Source organism: Oryzias latipes, chromosome 6 (assembly GCF_002234675.1).
Source record: "Oryzias latipes chromosome 6, ASM223467v1".
In the NCBI taxonomy this organism is placed as follows: Eukaryota; Metazoa; Chordata; class Actinopteri; order Beloniformes; family Adrianichthyidae; genus Oryzias; species Oryzias latipes.
Genome location: NC_019864.2, coordinates 31,996,306 through 32,016,298, shown reverse-complemented (window position 1 = coordinate 32,016,298; position 19,993 = coordinate 31,996,306). Strand labels below are relative to the sequence as shown.

The 19,993-nt window shown below is 45.8% G+C and overlaps 1 protein-coding gene across 1 annotated transcript in view; it reads right to left on the bottom strand.

Annotated features, from left to right (window-relative positions):
- Positions 1 to 1,172: 1,172 nt before the first annotated feature.
- b4galnt4 (beta-1,4-N-acetyl-galactosaminyltransferase 4) overlaps positions 1,173 to 19,993 on the bottom strand; it is an 82,949-nt gene continuing 64,128 nt past the window's right edge. The window contains exons 9-20 of the mRNA XM_023956190.1: positions 19,583 to 19,649; positions 19,201 to 19,344; positions 19,019 to 19,128; positions 18,729 to 18,829; positions 18,562 to 18,635; positions 17,151 to 18,420; positions 16,707 to 17,059; positions 16,484 to 16,637; positions 16,341 to 16,413; positions 15,867 to 16,020; positions 14,731 to 14,857; positions 1,173 to 1,666 (exon numbers count right to left, since the gene is read on the bottom strand). Coding sequence (XP_023811958.1) covers positions 1,525 to 1,666; positions 14,731 to 14,857; positions 15,867 to 16,020; positions 16,341 to 16,413; positions 16,484 to 16,637; positions 16,707 to 17,059; positions 17,151 to 18,420; positions 18,562 to 18,635; positions 18,729 to 18,829; positions 19,019 to 19,128; positions 19,201 to 19,344; positions 19,583 to 19,649 — 2,769 coding nt within the window. The 3' untranslated portion in view covers positions 1,173 to 1,524. The remainder of the gene's footprint in view (positions 1,667 to 14,730; positions 14,858 to 15,866; positions 16,021 to 16,340; positions 16,414 to 16,483; positions 16,638 to 16,706; positions 17,060 to 17,150; positions 18,421 to 18,561; positions 18,636 to 18,728; positions 18,830 to 19,018; positions 19,129 to 19,200; positions 19,345 to 19,582; positions 19,650 to 19,993) is intronic.

Here is a 19,993-nt window from a genome sequence, read left to right as displayed (position 1 = left end):
CACTTCAGACGAGCACCGTTGGAGTCCGGAAAAGTCCAAGAAACCGCAAAAAAACACAAAAGTTTTCAACTTTAGAAAGAAATCTGCTACAAACTTTAGACAAAGTGGATGTCTGACAAAAAGGCTTCATGTACACACACTCACACAGAGTAACACACTCACACACACACAGAGTAACACACACACACACACACTCAGAGTAATACACTCACACACACACCGAGTAACACACACACACACACACTCAGAGTAATACACACACTCACTCACACACAGAGTAACACACACACTCACTCAGAGTAACACACACACTCACACAGAGTAACACACTCACACACACACAGAGTAACACACACACACGCTCACACAGAGTAACACACACACTCACACAGAGTAACACATACACTCATTCACACAGAGTAACACACACGCACACACTCACATTCAGAGTAACACACACACACTCACACAGAGTTACACACGCTCACACAGAGTAACACACTCACTCAGAGTAACACACTCACACAGAGTAACACACTCACTCAGAGTAACACACACACACACTCACTCAGAATAACACACTCATTCACACAGAGTAACACACTCACACACACACAGAGTAACACATACACTCACTCACACAGAGTAACACACTCACACACACACACAGTAACACACACGCACACACTCACTCAGAGAAAAACACTCACATTCAGAGTAACACACACACACACGCTCACACAGAGTAACACACGCTCACACAGAGTAACACACTCACTCAGAGTAACACACTCACTCAGAGTAACACACACACACACACTCACTCAGAGTAACACACACACTCACTCAGAGTAACACACACACTCACTCACACAGAGTAACACACTCACACACACACAGAGTAACACATACACTCACTCACACAGAGTAACACATACACTCACTCACACAGAGTAACACACACACACACACTCACTCAGAGTAAAACACTCACATTAAGAGTAACACACACACACTCACACAGAGTTACACACACACACGCTCACACAGAGTAACACACACACTCACTCAGAGTAACACACACACTCACTCACACACAGAGTAACACACACACGCTCACACAGAGTAACACACACACTCACACAGAGTAACACACACACTCACTCAGAGGAACACACACACTCACTCACACAGAGTAACACATACACTCACTCACACAGAGTAACACATACACTCACTCACACAGAGTAACACACACACTCACTCACACAGCTGCTTTCCATTTTGTCTGAAAAAGTTTGGCTGAAAAGAGAAACTGGAGACGGACCGTCAGGATCCTCGGAACAGTTCAGTCATCGGGTGAAGTCCGGACTTCAGTCCGTCTGCTTAAACCTAGGGTCCAGTTTGGGATTTAGCTCCTCCCACAGACCAACAGCCATCCAGGCTTGATGGATCCCAGAGTCCTGTGTCCAGAAGGCAGTTCAGGCAGTGAGCACGCTCCCACAGGCGGGTCTGAAAGAGGTCTTAGGACCCTCCTAGCGGCAGAGAGCGCAGTCCTTGAAGCGGTTTCTTGTTCTGAGCGTTCCACATCCCTCGTTTGGAGTGGTAGTAGTGAAAGAAGTTCCTCAGGCGCAGTCGCTCCACCTCTAGACCGTTCTGCATGACCCTGAGGGGAAGAAGACAGGTTCATCTTTAGCGGTTGCTGTCTGAAGCGTATCCATCTGCTACCGTTTCTGCACCTGGATAATCCCAGTTCTGACTCACGACCACAGGTGACGGTGGGAGCAACACCGGCCAGTAACTCCAGAGCTTTGCTTTTGGATGAGCTGCTTCTTCAACCGCATTCCAGCAACTACTGCAGCCGCCAATCACATGACCCGTCCTTCTCTCACTTTTGATCAACTTCCACTCCTTCAATGGGCCAGGAGGGAAGGCAACTCCCTTTTTCATGGTCAAGAACCAAAACTTCAAAACTTGAAGATTCTAATTCGGATCCCATCTGCTCAGTTTTGGACTTTGGATTGCTCCAGAGCATGCTGAAGGTTCTGGTTCAAAGAAGCTAACATTACAACATCCTCTGTAAAAACAGAGGAAATCCTGCTGTCACCAAATCAGATGCACCTGGAAATTCTATCCATAAAGTTTATGACTGAAACCAAACAGAACCAAGAGCATGCAGAGTCCAGCATGCATCAAAACCAGGTCAGACGTCATCACATTCCACTATCCATTTTAGAAGAACATAAACACTCACCTGAGCACAGGTGTTAGCTCACCTTTGCACTAATACAGGGGTCGGGAACCTTTTTGGCCAAGAGAGCCATAAAACGCCACATATTTTTAAATGTAATTTAAAAAGAGCCATACAATAATGTAGTGTCCCTTTCCCACACTGAGGCATGGAGACTTAACCTCTTTTAAGGTTCTTTATTCTGGTTACTGTAGACCACAACAAACGCCGTAAAATTAATTCAGCAACTCCTGAATCTCTCCTGTCGACACGAGACGAGAGCGCTTCTCCCAACTTTATATTCACCTGCTCCCGCTACAGCCCTCCCATTTCCCTTATTCGGCCCATAGCTGAACCCCATTGGTCCAAACTACCTAACAACAGGCTGAGCGACAGAACTGAGAGCCAATCAGATCACTGCTTGATGCGTTTCATGAACTCCAGAACTTATAACGCGGCCCAACAGCCAAGTTAAACTCAGACCGCAACGATATGTTTGAAACTAAATATACAAGTGAATGTGTGCATTTGATGTAATTTCAACACTTTTAAAGTACAATAAGTCTGTGGATTTTTTTTTAATAACATTGTTATGCTGTTGCTAATAAATGATGAGTATTTCTCGTGGTAGTTTTGCTGATTGTCTAGTCTGGTTGATACGTGGTGAGTTTCTGCTTCATGCAGGCGTTGAGACTTTAAACGTGATCGTAGGTCTGAATGTTCTGTAGATGTGAGACAGACGCTCACATGCAGACGTGGAGCCAAACACACACTCACACACTGCAGTGAGTGACGGGCAGCGGGTTTTACGTTTTTACAATCCCTGCGCGATTCACCTGCTGCCGGTCCCCACAACCCCTCACCCCCACCCTCTGCTTTCTCCCTCACACATCCCGTCCCCTCAACTGCGCGCTCTTTCTCAGAGACGGGAGCGCGCAGTTTTAGGCACGTCAATTCACAGGTTTCCGGGTGGTACAAACTCTGTAAAATAATAGATAATAGTAAACTGATCATGCTGGCGCAGATTTTTCTCTCTAAGCACCGCTACTACTGCGCGCCTCTGGCATCGCATCGCGCCCGAGAAGGACTGGACTAATGATAAAAAAAAGCATAATTAAAGATTTGTCTGCGAGCCACATGTGACCATCAAAAGAGCCATATATGGCTCGCGAGCCATAGGTTCCCGACCCCTGCACTAATAGTTTGCGTGATTGAATGAATGAAAGATTTCACACTAGTTGGTTTTAAGGCATAAGTAACACTATCGGTATTGTGTACATGTTGACATGTGGACATTTTTTTTGAGCCAACAGGTGTATTTATAACATTTGAGTGTGTGTGTGGACAGGCCCCGCCCTTTGAGATTTGTACTACATCTGAACCTTAGCATAATGATAAACATCCAGTAGCTTGTTGCTTTATGCTGCTTCATGGTTTTACCCCCCCTCCTATGATCACCCTTCTACCCCCCCCTCTCACTATCACCCCCCCCCTCTCTCTAACGTCCCTCTCTCTTCTTCCTTTCTTTCCTTTTCCGTCCGGTCCAACACAAAAGATTCTCAAATATGGTTGAAATTAATAAAGTTTGGCCTCAATTCCAAAAGGGGTTTATTCAGACATACCTCTGGTTTGTCTGAAGATTAATAACCCCTTTAAAGTAAAATATGTCCAACACAAGAGGCCCTCAGCTCTCATCTGTCTGCCTAGCTGTTGGATAGGACAAGTAAAAAAAAAAAACAGGTCATATGTACTGCCAGCTATCAGAACCGAACTCCTGCTCTGGTTCTACAGAGACTGGATGGCCCTTAGCAGTAGAGTTTCCTGAGTAGTGTGACCCCCCCTGTAATTAAAGCCCACACTCCAGTTCCTCTTTCTGAAAAGACTAACAACCACCTCGACCAGAGGACCAGAGGGTAGGTCCCTGACCACCAAGCAAAGGCGGATCGCTGTAGATCGCCAGACCTTGAGGAGTTCAGATCAAACCTCCTCCGTCCCTGATGGCCTTCCATAGAGGAGCTATGTGAGCTCGGTATGAGTGACGGACCGGCACCACTACCGCGTCCCAGTGGTCCATAGAGAATGTAAATAGACTTCCATAGCATCTCACTTGGGTTTAAGGTCCAAAGCGTCCTACAGCCACATTCACCCTTAAAACATTGACACGATGATGGCGGCTCTGCCGACCAACACTGGCGACGACCTGTGACCACCAGGAGGGGCGTCGGGTTTGCTGTCCCGACTGGAACCAGAATCCTTTCAGCTTCAATCAGCTGCAGTCCAATCCTGTCCATCCAGACTGAAGTTCTCCAGCTGCCAAGGCTGTCCGGACTCCTCTGCACAGATCCGACACCCAAAGAGCCAAAAATCCAGTTTGGATCTGGTGGAAGGTTGGCGCCAGTGTTGGATAGAGGAGCCGCCACCTGTGTCTGAATGTGTGTGACTGTGTGTGACTGTAAGTGAGTGTGTGTGGATGCGTGTGTGTGTGTGTGTGTGAATGCGTGTGTGGATGCGTGTGTGTTTGTGTGTGACTGTGTGTGTGTGTGTGAGTCAAGGTTATAATAGTTTCAGATTTTTTATTAGTTTTAGTTTTTATTTCGTTTTGAATTTTTGTTTTTAAATTTATTTCGTTTTAATTAGTTTTTAGGGGCAGCTTTACTAGTTTTTATTTTTTGAAATTGCTTCGTTTTAGTTTAGTTTTTATTAGTTTTAGTGTTAGTTTTTTCATTTTGTTTTTGTAAATTAGGATATTTGTCAGGTGCATGATTCAAAATCACCAGAATAAGTATTGTATAATAAAACTCAATCAAAGATCCATTTTGAGAGAGAAGTGCGGAGCAGGCAATGGAGTAGGCAGCACGAAAGACAGGCTCCGTTGAAAATAGGTTTAAACTAATGTTTTAAAGCATTTTATTTTTATAAAAACTGTAAAACTCCATCAGGAACTGTGTAATTATTGTGCCATCTTTCATATTTGTTAGCTAAAACTATTTTAATGGCCAATAATTTGCGAAAGTTCAAGTTCACCGGATCCGCTCCGTCGGCCGGCCCCAGAGAGCCCGGCTCTAGCAGCCCACCATCCGCGGCCCAAGCTGACTCCTCGGCTATGAAAGCCGAAATTCTTTCCTCTCTGAAGGCGGACATAGCTGCAATGTTCCGACAGGAGCTGAAGACTGCGCTCTCGGACGACTTCGAGGCCATTAAAACCGAGTTACATATGCTAAAGACGGAGCTAGCTAACAACACGGCTACAATGCGGTCCGAGGTGGAGGCGATGAAGATTACAATGGCGGACATGGGGCAAGCTCTCTCCTCTCAGTCTGACGAGGTGACCTCTCTCCAAAACAGAGTGGATAAATTGGAATCAGAAGTGAACGGCCTGCGGGAGAAATGCCTCGACATGGAGGGGCGGATGAGACGCTCAAACATCCGCATCATTAACATCCCCGAATCCGCGGGCTCCAGCTCACCCACAGCAGTTTCCAAGCTCCTACGGGATGTCCTGCAGATGGATAAAGACATCCTCATCGACCGCTCTCACCGAGGAGGACCGGCGAGGAACCGGACCGGCAGACCGCGGGTCATCATAGCCCAGCTCCACTACCATCAAGATTGCATGGAAATCCTCCGGCGCGCCCGGGAGTCCGGCCCGCTGCGCTGGAAGGGCGCCGACATCTCCATCTTCCCCGATTACCCTCCAAGTGTGGCGCAGGCGAGAGCTGCCTTCGGCGAGGTGCGACGGCTCCTCCGGGGCCGGGAGGGAGTGAAATACGGGCTCATGTACCCGGCGCGACTCCGGATTACGCACAATGGGACTGAAAAATGGTTCCAAAACGCGGAGGAGGCGACGGCTTACGTGAAATCCACGATCGCGGGCAGCGCGTCCACAAAATGATTTGAACTGAGAGCGGATCTGAACGAGGTCAGTTAAAATACAGACATCCGTTTTCTCTTATTTTATGGTCGCACTGACTCGCGGACTCCCAAGAGTTGCTGCTGCAGTCCTTCTGTTATGTTTACTTGTTTTAAGTTGGAGTTTTACTTATCCTATATGTGACACATGTGCCTGTTCTGGAACGGAGCCTGATCTCCTGAGAGCTAGTGTTCTTCCCAAAGCACTTAAATGTGCAGTTATCTTTCTATGGGTTTGGGTAATCACCGTGTTCTGGTTGGTGATGGGGTGGGTTTCATTGTACCACACTTTGAGTTCTGGTTTGACCTTGTAGTATTTTATCTCAGTCTGCATTTGCTTATCTCTTTTTGTAAAGACCTCCACAACGTTGTTACAAGCCCTATTATGAGCAACATAGAAATTATTTTCTCTACTGATGACCAGGACACCAACTGATTCAAACTTTTCATTTGGGCCAGCTGGCCACGATGTTCATTTTATTACTTGGAATGTAAAATCCTTAAACACCCCTGTAAAGCGAAAAAAAGTATTGAACCACTTAAACAAGTTAAAAGCAGGAATAGTTTTTCTCCAGGAAACTCACCTTCGGACCTTTGATCACTTTCGACTCAGGGGAGGGTGGATCGGGCAATCATACCACTCTAATTTCCACTCTAAGTCTCGAGGTGTAGCCATTCTCATTAATAAGAACGTCCCCTTCGACATGTCCTCAGTGGAAACAGACTCTTCAGGACGTTATGTAATTGTCACCGGCAGGTTGCTCAACACACCCGTAGTATTGGTTAATGTTTATGCACCTCATTGGGAAGATAGCTCATTTTTCCCTAATTTTTTTCCCAAGATACCAAATATGAACACTCACCATTTAATATTTGGAGGAGACATGAACTGTGTCTTGTCACCGAGTTTGGATCGCAGCTCGTCTCGACCAGCACCCTTGACCAGTTCGGCTCTACAATTACAGTGCTTTCTTAGCACAAACGGTGTTATTGATATTTGGAGGTTTTTGAATCCCACGTCCAAACATTACTCCTTTTTCTCTCCTGTCCACAGAACATATTCTCGTATTGATAATATTTTCATAGATAAACGACTCCTCTCTCTTGTTCGCAAATGTGAATACCAAGCCATAGTTATTTCAGATCACGCCCCTTTACTTATGACTTTACGTATACCAACTTCCTGTAACAGTTATCGACCCTGGCGATTTAACAACACATTACTCTCTGACGAAAAGTTTACTAAATTCATCTCATCCGAAATAACATTCTTCTTTAAATGTAATTTGACCCCTGGAATATCCCTTTCTACTGTTTGGGAATCATTGAAGGCGTACCTGAGAGGACAGATCATCTCCTATTGTGCCCAACAAAAGAAAAGTAATAATCAAAAACTCGATAATCTGACTAAAGATATCTTTAAATTAGACACAATGCTTTCAGTCACTCCATCCGAAGATTTGTTTAAATTACGTCTTAATCTTCAAACAGAGTTCAATTTGTTATCTACTGGATATATAGAAAACCTAATAAACAAAGCACAATGCCGGAAATATGAACATGGTGAGAAGGCTGGAAAAATCTTAGCCCACCAGCTTCATCAAAAAGCTGCCAGCAGAGCTATAATTGAAATAAATGATCAGTCAGGTAATAAACACAGAGACCACTTAGAAATAAACTCCTGTTTTTATAAATACTACTCGACCCTGTATGATACAGAATCATGTGGTGATCCAACTCTATTTGATGCATTCTTTAAGAAAATAAATGTCCCCTTAATTGAAAATAACTTGTCTCGGGAACTGGACAAACCCTTCTCTGTCCAAGAAGTTATGAACACAATTAAATCCATGCAAAATGGAAAATGCCCAGGACCTGACGGATTTTCTGTTGATTTTTTTAAGAAATTTTCTAACCAACTCTCTCCATTTCTGCTCTCAGTTTTTGAAGAGTCTCTTGCCACAGGCACTCTTCCTCCAACAATGCGTCAGGCGGTCATCTCCCTTATCCCAAAACCAGATAAGAATCCTCATGAATGTGGGTCATATCGTCCTATCTCCCTTTTAAATGTAGATAACAAGATTCTTTCAAAGATGCTAGCCGGGCGATTGGAGACTATTTTGCCCTCAATTATTGCAGATGATCAGACCGGCTTCATCAAAGGTCGCCAATCATTTTATAATGTTAGACGCTTATTCAATATTCTTTATGGTCCCGCTTCACCTGATGTCCCAGAAGTTCTCCTGTCTCTGGATGCAGAGAAGGCTTTTGACCGAGTGGAGTGGGATTACATGCTCTACACTTTAAAACAATTCGGCTTTAGTGAATATTTCATTTCTTGGATAAAGATTCTGTATTCTTCCCCATTAGCAGCTGTTTGTACGAATAATAATCGCTCCCCCTATTTTTCCCTCAAGCGCGGGACCCGCCAGGGCTGCCCCCTATCCCCGCTGCTATTCGCCATCGTGATTGAACCATTGGCCATAGCAATACGCCAGGAAATTAACATTATTGGAATAAATAGATATAATTTTTCAAATAAGGTATCCCTTTACGCTGACGACATGCTTCTGTTCTTGTCCAACCCCCTACGAAGCTTACCAGTAACTTTGAATCTACTAGAGGAATTTGGTAGAGTATCAGGATACAAGGTTAACCTTCAGAAAAGCGAGATCATGCCAGTGAATGCAGAAGCTAGAAAAATTAATTTTGCCCAGTTCCCTTTTAAGGCCAGTCTACATAAAATAAAATATTTAGGAATTTCTGTGATACACTCCTTTAAAGATATCTTTAAATCCAACTTCTTGCCCCTGCTAGCCCAACTTAAAAAGGATCTAGAACGCTGGAGTCTTTTACCGCTTTCATTGGGTGGGAAAATAAACACTATTAAAATGAATACTCTCCCAAAATTTTTATATATATTTCAATGTGTCCCCATATACATATCTAAATCATTTTTTACAGATGTTGACAAATTGATATCTGGATTCTTATGGAATAAAAAGAACCCCAGGATTAGGAAAAGCGTCCTTCAACAACACCGAAAACATGGTGGACTATCTCTCCCTAATTTTCAGCTCTACTATTGGGCTGCCAACATAAGAGCCATGTTACACTGGAAAGTCATACACTCCCCCACTTTAACACCTCCAGCATGGCTATGTATGGAAAACTCTTCTTGTCTTTGTACCTCCCCTTTTTCATTACTCTGTTCCAAACTTCCATATCCTGAGCCTCTCTCGAAGTACACCTCCAATCCCGTAGTGCAATATTCTCTTAAAATTTGGGCACAATTTAGAAGAGTGTTTTCCCTTAAAGATCTGTCAAAGTTGGCTCCTGTTTTTAGAAATCATCAGTTCATACCTTCAACCTCAGACGAAGCTTTTCATGAATGGAGCAGGAGAGGAGTTTGTTTAATTGATGACCTGTTTATTGACAACACGTTTGCATCTTTTGATCAACTTCTGGTTAAGTTCAACATCCCTCGCTCTCATTTTTTTAGATATCTGCAGCTTCGTAGCTTTGTTTTTAAGTCATATCCCTGTTTCCCATCCCATCCACCTGATTCACTATTAGAATCCACTTTGAAAATTAATGTTGGCTCCAGGGGAACAATTGGCAAAATCTACTCCTTGTTAAACACACATGATTTAGAGCCCTTGACAACACTCAAATCTCACTGGGAAGAAGAACTACACTTGAATATTCCTGACAGTATTTGGAGTGAAGCGTTAGATAATATACATTTCTCATCAATCTGTTTGCGTCATCAGGTTATCCAGTTTAAGATCGTACACCGACTCCACTGGTCCAAAGCTAAACTTTCCAAGTTCGTCCACAATATAGATCCCACATGTGACCGATGTAGCTGTTCCGTAGCCACCCTGTCCCATATGTTCTGGTCCTGTTCCAAGTTAGATCACTTCTGGGAATCTATATTCACTTTTTTCTCTGATGTGCTGCGTACGCCTTTACAACCCTCTGTTTTTTCTGTATTATTTGGTGTTTTACCTGTAAACCTGGACCATAGAGCACAAACCATCATATCCTTTGGGACACTGATTGCCAGGAGACTCATACTGCTCAAATGGAAAGAAAAATACCCTCCAACCTTCAACATGTGGCTGAAAGACCTTCTGCACTTTTTGGTGCTGGAGAAAATTCGATCCTCTATGAAGGGATCGGTGCAGAGGTTCTATCTAACATGGAATCCTATATTAGAGCATCTGAGAGACTTGCATGTCATGGTTGCCAAAAAATGTCTGTGACTGGTCTTGTAATGTGAACAGGTGTTTTTTTTTTTTTTTTTTTAAATTGTGTCCCGCCAGGTGTCTAAGCTTCTGTAAGACTTGAGACTGAATGGTACAATGAGAGTGGGAGGGAGGGTGGGGGGTGGTGGGGGGGGTTGTTTCATGTTGTCTGTTTTGTACTGTTTCCAAAAAACAAAATCAATAAAAAGACTTGGTGCAAAAAAAAAAAAGATCCATTTTGAAACACTTATTATTCAGAGGACACAAGGACAACCATCCTTAAATTAAAATACTACAGCCGATAACAGCATTACGTGACCTGCTCTGGCTTCTTTTTCGGGGGAGGGCGGGCGACAGGCTAGCTTGTAGGTAGTGTTGATTTGCGTTTTTGTGTGCGCTTTTTAAATGTACTTTTCGTAGGGTTTTTTCCCTTTGAGGAGCGTTCCACAAATTTTGTCTCCTGCTTCGACTACAAGGCACTTACTTTAGTTTTCGACGCTGTTATATTCAAAAAAGTCCCAAATAGGACTCTCCCGCTTTCTCCCAACTTTTAATGCAGCCATCACGCTCATGTAAATGTCTATGACCACGCTAGCCGGCAGTGTCCGACAGACATCTTGTGACGTCACAGACAACGTGATGCCGTAGGGGTCAAATACACAGTAAAACTAGCAGCGTGAAGTAAATAGATTTTATTTCAACCCAAAAGACTTATGTATTAACAAAGACGAAAACAAAGTATTTTTTGGGGTTAATATTAGTTCGTTTCAGTTCGTTTTATACACACAACAAACAGTTTTAGTTAGTTTTCGTTTTTTTTAAACTCTCGTTTTTATTATTATTTCAGTTAACGAAAATGTTTTTTCAGTTCTAGTTTTAGTTTTTTCGTTCGTTTTCGTTAACTATAATAACCTTGGTGTGAGTGTGTGAATGCGTGTGTGTGAATGGGTGTGTGTGGGTGTGTGTGTGTGAGTGTGTGTGAATGTGTCTCTAAAAACTCTGTTAACCCAGAAGAAAAGCTGTCAATCATTCACTTTAACAGCAGAAGCATGTAGACATCAAGGACTATTTACAGAACATCGGGCATTCCTTTGATATCATAACCATATCTGAGACTTGGTTCAGCCGCGACAAGACGCTGACTTTGAATTGGAAAACTATGAACTAAACTATGTGAACAGAGTAAACAAAAAAGGTGGAGGAGTCGCAATATATGTGGAAAAAAATATGAAGTTTACGGTAATTGATAAATTTTCTGTCGCAGTGGATGGAATACTGGAATGTCTTACGATTGAAATATGTAACAATTCAGGGAAAAATGTAATTATAGGCTGTGTTTAGAGGTCGCCAGGGTCAAGCTTAGAAGTGTTCAGTGACTGGATGGAAAAGATGTTTACCTCTCTAAATAACAAAATATTATACATCTGTGGAGACTTCAATATCGATCTGATAAACCCCAGCAAACATAAAGCCACCGACGACTTTATCAGCAGAATGTATGGAATGAGTTTATATCCAACCATAACAAGACCCAGCAGAATCACTACTCAAAGTGCTACTCTTATTTAAAATATTATTACAAATAATATAGAATACACTCATATGAGTGGACTAATGATATGTGACATAACTGATCATTTACCAGTTTTTGCACTATTTGACATCAAGGTGAAGACAAAGAAAATTATAAAAGAACCAGTCTACAAAAGGTTAAGAAATGAAAAAACCATGAATGCTCTGAATAATGACTTATCCAGACAAAACTGGAACTCTGTGTACAGAGAGAAAGATGTCGATATCGCTTATAAATGTTTTTTAGAAATATTTAGCTCACTTTACAATAAGAACTGTCCAATTTATAAATTCAAGAACAAATATGCCAAATGCCCTTGGTTAACCACCGGTCTACAAAATGCTTGTAGAAAGAAAAATAACCTCTATAAAAACAGAGGACAAGAGAAACTGAACAAAGATATAAGTCATATAAAAATAAACTAACTGAAATAACACGTTACAGTAAAAAAGTGTACTTCAATAATCTACTGAATGAAAATAAATACAACGTAATGCGAGTTTGGGAAATATTAAATATCCATTAATCATAATCCATTAATCCATTAATCAAAAGTGTTACAGAAATCAAATTCTTAGGAGGAAGTTTTTATCGACGACAAACTAAGTTGGAAGCCTCACATCAGACACATACAAACTAAAGTCTCAAAAAGTATTTCAATCGTAAATAAATCTAAACATATATTAGAATACAACAGTAGATATTTATTGTACTGTTCTTTAATATTACCATATTTCACCTACTGTATAGAAATTTGGGGGAATAATTCCTAGAGCTCACTACATCCTCTCTGTTTACTTCAAAAACGAGCCGTCAGAATTGTACATAAAGCCGGATATCTTGATCATACAAACAATCTATTTTATCAATCTAGACTTTTAAAACTGTTGACCTTGTTGATTTTTACACCAACAACTTCTATCCAGAGCCAGTTGGAAATCGTTACCATTCAACATCCAGAAACATTTGTTAGAAAATGAAGGAGGCTACAGACTGAGTGGATGTAGGAACTTCAAGATCAAACTGATCAGAACCACAAAGAAAAGTTTCTGTGTGTCGGTGTGTGGCACTAAACTTTGGAACGGGTTCAATAATGAGCTAAAGAAATGTTCAAATATTCAAATATTCAAGAAAATGTAGAAAGAAACTCTGATTTCAGGATATGAAGATGAGAGGATTTAAGGATCAACAGGTGTTTGAATAATTCCAAATCTATGTGTGAACTTGACTGTGGTGAAATAATCAAAGCTCTTTTAATTACAACCAATGATTAATGCAATAATTATTACTGAAATGTTTGAATTACAATCAATTACTATTGATTTTGATTACTTGATCTGCAATGTGTAGCAATAATTACTGGTTTAATGTGTTCTAATGATAATCAATGATTATTACATATCAGTACCGTTACTGTTTACTGGAATCAGGAATGAATGTCTTCTGAAAATAATCGATCATCAATAAGCTCTGGATTTAGTTACTTGAAGAGGATTTATCTGATCAGAACCGGATTTCAAACACTGTATTAGGGTTGTGCCGATGGACGATATCATCGTCCATCGTGATGGGTGACTGACATCCCGATGGAGAGACCACCATCGTGATGCCACGCCCCCGCCACGTTGCGCGTCGACACCATAAGCCGCGGTTACACGTACAAAATATCTTGATGGGATCAATGGTCGGATTAGAATCCAACCGTGTAGATGGGCCCAGAAAAAATGTTTTCAGAATATAAAAACGTTCACTAAGGTCACAATTTCGGTCGGAATAAATCATTCGCAGACGCGCAGTTTGAAAACCGGAAGAGGATACAACTTCCGCCGAGCGGCTTTTTTTCCAAACTTTATTGAATGTTACGATTCAATACAAAACGATAACAGCGCCGAGCGGCTATATACATTGACATGTCAGCTCGGTAAAATACGAGATGGTCTTCTAAACGTGCTTTTAATAATGTTACGGTTATTATGAAACACCTGTTCGCTCATCATTTGAATTTTAATCCGTGTGGTCAGTGCTTTTTCTGAACGTAGCCAGGATTAGCAGTATGCTAACACACGGGCTAACAACATTAGCTTTGGAGCTGCGGGACGGATCGCAGTCTTAAATCTCCCACACATACCGCTCATGTACCCCCCCCCCCCCCTTCCCATCAAACATAAAGCTGTAAATCTGCCCTCCGCCGGTCCACTTCGCTAGTTAAGTGCGGGAGCGGACTACTTCTTTTCTATTTTGCTTGTTACTTTTTCTGTTAAAGTCACTTCCCTCAGTTTATACTGGATCATCGCGGATTAACCATTAGTTGGGAAATAAAATGAAAAAAGCAAAATAACGAATAGCAGTTATATAAGAACGAAAAATGTAAAAATACCCCCCCCCCCCCCCCCCCCCCGACGATGTCATCGTCCATCCCGATGGTTGACAGCAAACATCGTCAACGGCCAAATTAGGGGACATCGCCCAACCCTACACTGTATAACTATCAAATGAATGAACTCAGTAGGGGGGGGGGGATTATATAAGCAATAAATCTAACTCTACTTATACTTTAGTTAATGATCACTGTATTTAATTAAGCAAAAGTGATTTATGTGTTTTATTTTCTGTCTTTTTAATCTATGCATTTCATCATTTCTGTAATGAGTTTGATAAATATGTGTAAATTCTTTATTGCTTTGACTGCAATGCTTGAAATAAATCAATAAATCAAATCAAATCAAATCCTTAACCACAGGAAATGGATCAACCAGGATTTCTTTTACCTGTCCAGCAGCTCCCAGTCCTCCCCCCCCCAGCGGTCCTTAAACTCCTCCGTGTTCATCCCTCCCACCTTGTCGAAGTCGGATTTGTAGATGCCAAAGAGGCCGAAGCCGTTCACCTCCCAGTAACCTGAGGGACAGACAGAGTTCTGATGAATGGCCCGGCGTGCTGCATCATTGACTGTAGCAGAGAACTGGACTGAGTGGCTCCGCCCCCTGGCCTTCCAAAGAATTCTCTGTCTGGATCTGGTACCTCTTCAACATCTTCTTGATAATTCTCTTATTCAAGTTATAAACTGACCAATCATCCCCCCACCCCCGTGTAACTGTCACGACGTTTGATTGACAGATTGTGTACGGCCTGCTCTCAAGTGTTAGGGGTGTGGCCTTCCTACAAGCTCACTCCTGATTGGTGAGAGTGGTTGAAACGCTGACTCAGGCCGAGCAATCACTGCTTAGAGCCGACGTCTGGCTCCAACATGGCGGCGTCAGGGGGGGGGTCACACACTCAGTCCATTCCTTACATGACAGCGTTCTTCAGGTGATTTGTGGTTCGTTTTTCTCTCTGATCTTTCAGGGCATTTCTGCATACTTTCTGCCCCCCCTTTTTAACAGCGTAGTGTTCTGCGTCCTGATTGGCTGTAGAGCTTTGTCAACCAATTTCCTGCGGGTGGTGTCTCCTGTACAGAGTGGATCCGTTTCACCTTTATCCTCGGGTTAGGATGGGATCTGTTTTCATTCTGTAATCCTGGACGTATTTTTCTATGAACGTTTGAAGTTTAAACAGAGAGAAAAGTGTGAAAATGTTCCCGTCTGTCTGAGAAGACGATAAAGTTTGGAGTCAGGAATTTCACAGCCGGACACGATCCAAATCCTGCATCACAGATTTCATCTCTAGTTTGCATAAAAGAGCCTCAAACCTGCAATAATCCAGGAAATACTTTCAACGGTTCATGCAGACGAACGAGCCGTCAGTCAGGCAGACAGTCTGCATGCAAACAGGTCTGCGCAGACGGCTATTGGTCTGGGGGGCTTCATGTGCTTGTAAATGTGTTCAAACGTGCAGACAGGCCGTCACCGTGCGCGCAGACGGGTCTGGATGGATTGCCTGGCCACACCTCCACGCCGCTGCGACTCACCATCAGGCTCCAACGGCGAGCTGCCACAGCTGAGTCTCATCACGATGGGGGCAAACGCCAGGCGCCCCTCCACGCAGTGCTTCCTGATGCTCTCCAGGATGTTGGGTGGGAAGTGGATGTGCAGGTCACACAGAAACACGATGCTGTGGCTGTCCTGGGGGGGCAAAGCGGCACGTAAACGGCACAAAACTCATGGTGTGACAGTGGAGGGGGGTTAGGAATTTAGGGAGGGGGTGGGGCGTCATCATCTCCACACGAGTGACAGCTGTGTCATCTCGCTCTGACGGCGCTCTCTGTCTGCCCAGATTTGGAACTGCGGCGCCCCTTGGTGATGCTGACACTGAGCTGGGTGGGGGCCGTCTTGTAAGGGGGGGTTGACAGCAGCAGCCCCCAGGACATAGAGCTGCCTCTGTCCCTCAGGGGGTGGAGGTCATGTGATCGTCTGAAGGTCTAACCTTCAGGGAGGGGGCTAACCTCGATGGTGTCCACGCCGATCTGCAGGCCCGCCGACCGCTCGAAGTTCCCCCCCCGTCTGAGGTACTCGTACCTGCAAACACAGAGATCTCCAGGAAACGGCAGAAGTTGGGAGGAGCCGCGGCATCGGGCGCAGTACCAACCTGGGCACGCCGCTCTGGCGCAGCGCCTTCTCCACGTCCATGTCCTCGCTCTCGAAGTCGACGATGATGATGCTGAAGTTGTCGTCCTGCGTCTGCCTGTGGAGCTCCTCCATGTCTGAGATGAACTGCTGCACCCAGCGGGCCTGGTTCTTCACTGGGGGAGGACAGAAACCTAAATGCCACATCTGAACGGCTCCGCCCTCCCCCTGAACCCCCCACTGACCGGGCACCACGAAGTGCACCATCACGTCCCTCCGCCACCGCAGCGCCAGCGGCTGGCAGAGCAGAGGCTTGGCATAGGCGGTGCTCGCCGGCGACGCCGCAGCTCGGGCGGAGGAGCTGCTGGGGGTGTGCGAGGGAGGGGTGGTAAGGGTGAGGGGCGAAGTCAGGGCGGAGTCTGTGTTTTCTCGGCTTTCCTCGCCGTGCTTGCTGCGGTGGAGCAGCAGGTAGATGTACTCTGACAGGCGCACGACGCTGCGGCCCCGCTCCATCAGCTCCAGCTCCACCAGGTAGCGGTTCCCCCGGGCGGAGTCCCGCCGCTTCTCCACGTTGACGATCCGCAGCAGAGTGTAGATCCTGCGGGACAAGGAACCAAGAAATGAGACGGACTGAAATGAAAGCAGAAAGGTGGAGGGCCCCCGCCCAGGAAGGAAGCGGTTGAGCTCACCCCCCATTGCGCTCGTTGAGTTTCTCCATGAACTGGGCCAGGACGTCCACCACCTCGCTCTCTGCCAGCTGCAGGTTCCCGGAAACGTTGCAGCGCAGATCGTTCCAGTCGGAGCGCAGCGTCTCAAAGTCGTTGGGATTGACGGAGAACGTCCTCTGCCAGTTGATGCTCTCCTCCGCCCAACCCGGACGGGCCCCCACCTCCTCGTAGCTGTAGTCGGACAGGTCGCCCTCCTCTGGGTCTGGTTCCGGCTCTGGGTCCGGGTTGGGAATGGAGCGGTTCCTTTCCGGGTCTGGATGCCGTTCTGTAATTTCTGAGGTTCTGAGGTAAGAAGTGACCCGTTCCTGGTGGGCGGGGGCTCTTCTCGTGGTGTCTGTTCTCTGTGAGGGGGCTAAAGCAGGGGCGGATTCTCTGTGGTGGGACTGTAAGTTTGGGAGGGGGTCTTTTTCAGGTGGATCGGTCCTGCTGTCCCGCCTCTCCTTGCTCGGACCATGATGCCGTGCTCTACCTTCCTTTACTGGGGGGTTCGGCCAGAGTGGGGGGCCACCAATGAGACGCCGAATCCCCGTCACACCAAGACCCACAGGTCCTTTGGCCCCCAGATGGACCAGCCTGGTGGTCCTACCCATCTGGTACAGAAAGACTCCTGGAAAGACCTCCCGAGGGCGGCGGGACGCTTGGCCCCCCTGCCCGTCATGCCATAGCCCCCCCTCTATGCCCCGCCCCTTGGCAGATCGGGGTCTGGTGATGTAAGTCTTGTTCTCATCTCTCTTCTCTTTTCTGTTCCTGGAGGGGGCGGGGTAATAACTCTGGGGGGGCTTCTGACGGACAGAGTTACTGGAAATCTGCCTGGTGACGGCAGCGAGAGGCGGCTTGGGGGGGTAAAGAAGTGAGGACTTGCTTAACTTCGGCGTCTCGGCGTCCGTCTGCCGATCTTTACGGATCGTGGCGGGGGGGTCGATCCAGGACAAAGAGCGAGCTTTAAACGAGGCGTCCGTGTTACGTTTTACACCCGGGTCTGACCCCTCCCCTACCACTGTGGGCCCCCCTGGGAACTGCCTTCTTCCTCTGAGGGGGGTGACATTCCCAATGGTGTCTTTGTCTGCTTCACGGGGGTCTTCCTCCTCCTCCTCTACTCCTGTTGGTAGAGCCACATTCTTGGATTGCTGGTGGGAGGAGCTAGAAGGTGAATGGGCGTGTCCCTTAGGTGACTGAGTGCCGACGATCTCCGCCTCATCCTCGGTGTCGACCGCCTCCTCCTCCGCCAAGTCTGGAGACGAAAGCAGGAGCTGCTTAGACACACACACACACACACGCACACGCACACACCTACACACAGATACACACACACATGTCGCACATTGTGCGTCGTGTGTGTCTGCAGGAAGGTGCATGATCATTTGCTCATTACCGTCTGGGTTGGGGAAGAAGAACAGCCTGTCATCCTCTTCTTCATCCATCTTCATGTATTTGTAGAAACCAAACCTGGAACGCAGCAGGACAGACGTTACCCCACAGCTGCCGTCTTTTCCTTCTCAGAACCGTGGGAACCTTCAGCAGACGAAGGCGTGGTCTCACTTCTCCAAGTAGATGGGCGACTCTCGGTAGAAGCACTTGTTCTCTCGCTCCATGTGCGTCAGACGCGTGAAGTCGTTTGGGTAAACAAACGACAGGTAGACCTGAAAGACAGCGGCGGTCAGCCTTCAAGAGAATCCAACCAGAGCGGCAGCCTTTCCTGCAGCCGCTGCACCAACATGAACGTTCCTGAAGAGGGCAGCAGCGCCTCAAAGTTCACTGAGGCGGTTATTCTACAAGTCAGTTCTGTGAAGACCCAGACCGCTGGTCCAAAAAGAGGTTCTGTCACTCACAAACTGCAGCCCCTGGTATCTGGCGATAGGGAAATCTTTGACCACGTAGGTTGGGGAGTAGATGCAGGACGGAAGAACGTTGTCCAGCCGGGAGCGATCGATCATGGGGACTGAGGGCAGAAGCACACGTTCAGTTAGGACGGGACGTCCGGACAGAACCTCAGCAGAAGCTGCAGACTGACGGCTGTGGAAGCTGTCTCTGGGATCCGGCTTCAGCATGTCGGCTCCGTGCGGCGTCCTGGCGCCGCCGTCCTCAGGGAGGCGGGCGTGGCTGGCCATGGTCTGGGGGATGTGCTCCACACTGTTCATCTTCAGGCTGGACTCATCTGGAAAAGTCAGGGAGGGGGCCAGAGCAGAAACAGTTGCCGTGGTTCTGATTCTGTTCATGAACAGAAAATGCAGAGTCACAATGATGGAGAAGAGATGACAGGAACAAGGCATGATGGGAAAAATGCTCAGTGGTAAAGGGGGGGAGGGTCAGCATGGGTGGGGGTGAGTTCCACTGCTGTCTGTGTGATGATAGAGAAGAGGAGCGTCTCTTTATGGCAGATTTGAACCCCTCACCTGCATACAGGGAGATGTAGGCGGAGTCTATCACTTCATATTTAAGGCCAGGGAGGAACGGACGCCACTGTGTGGAGGGGGGGGGGGGGGGGGGCACAGAGAAAACAACAGATCAGAGAGAAAAACCATCTGAACAAAAAGTTCATCCGTCCTTTCCAGAACCTTCAATGGGCTTCATCATGAGAGCCGAAGACGAAGCGACAGAACGTTTCCAAAACCGTCTCTTCATCATTTTAGACGACCATCACTGACGTTACTGCGAGGGCAAAGGTCGGTACAGACAGAGGACAATGGAGGCTCAGCTCTTAAATCATCCTTCCATCATCCATCCATCCATCATTCATCCATCATTCATCCATCCATCCATCCATCCATGCATCCATCCATCCATGCATCCATCCATGCATCCAT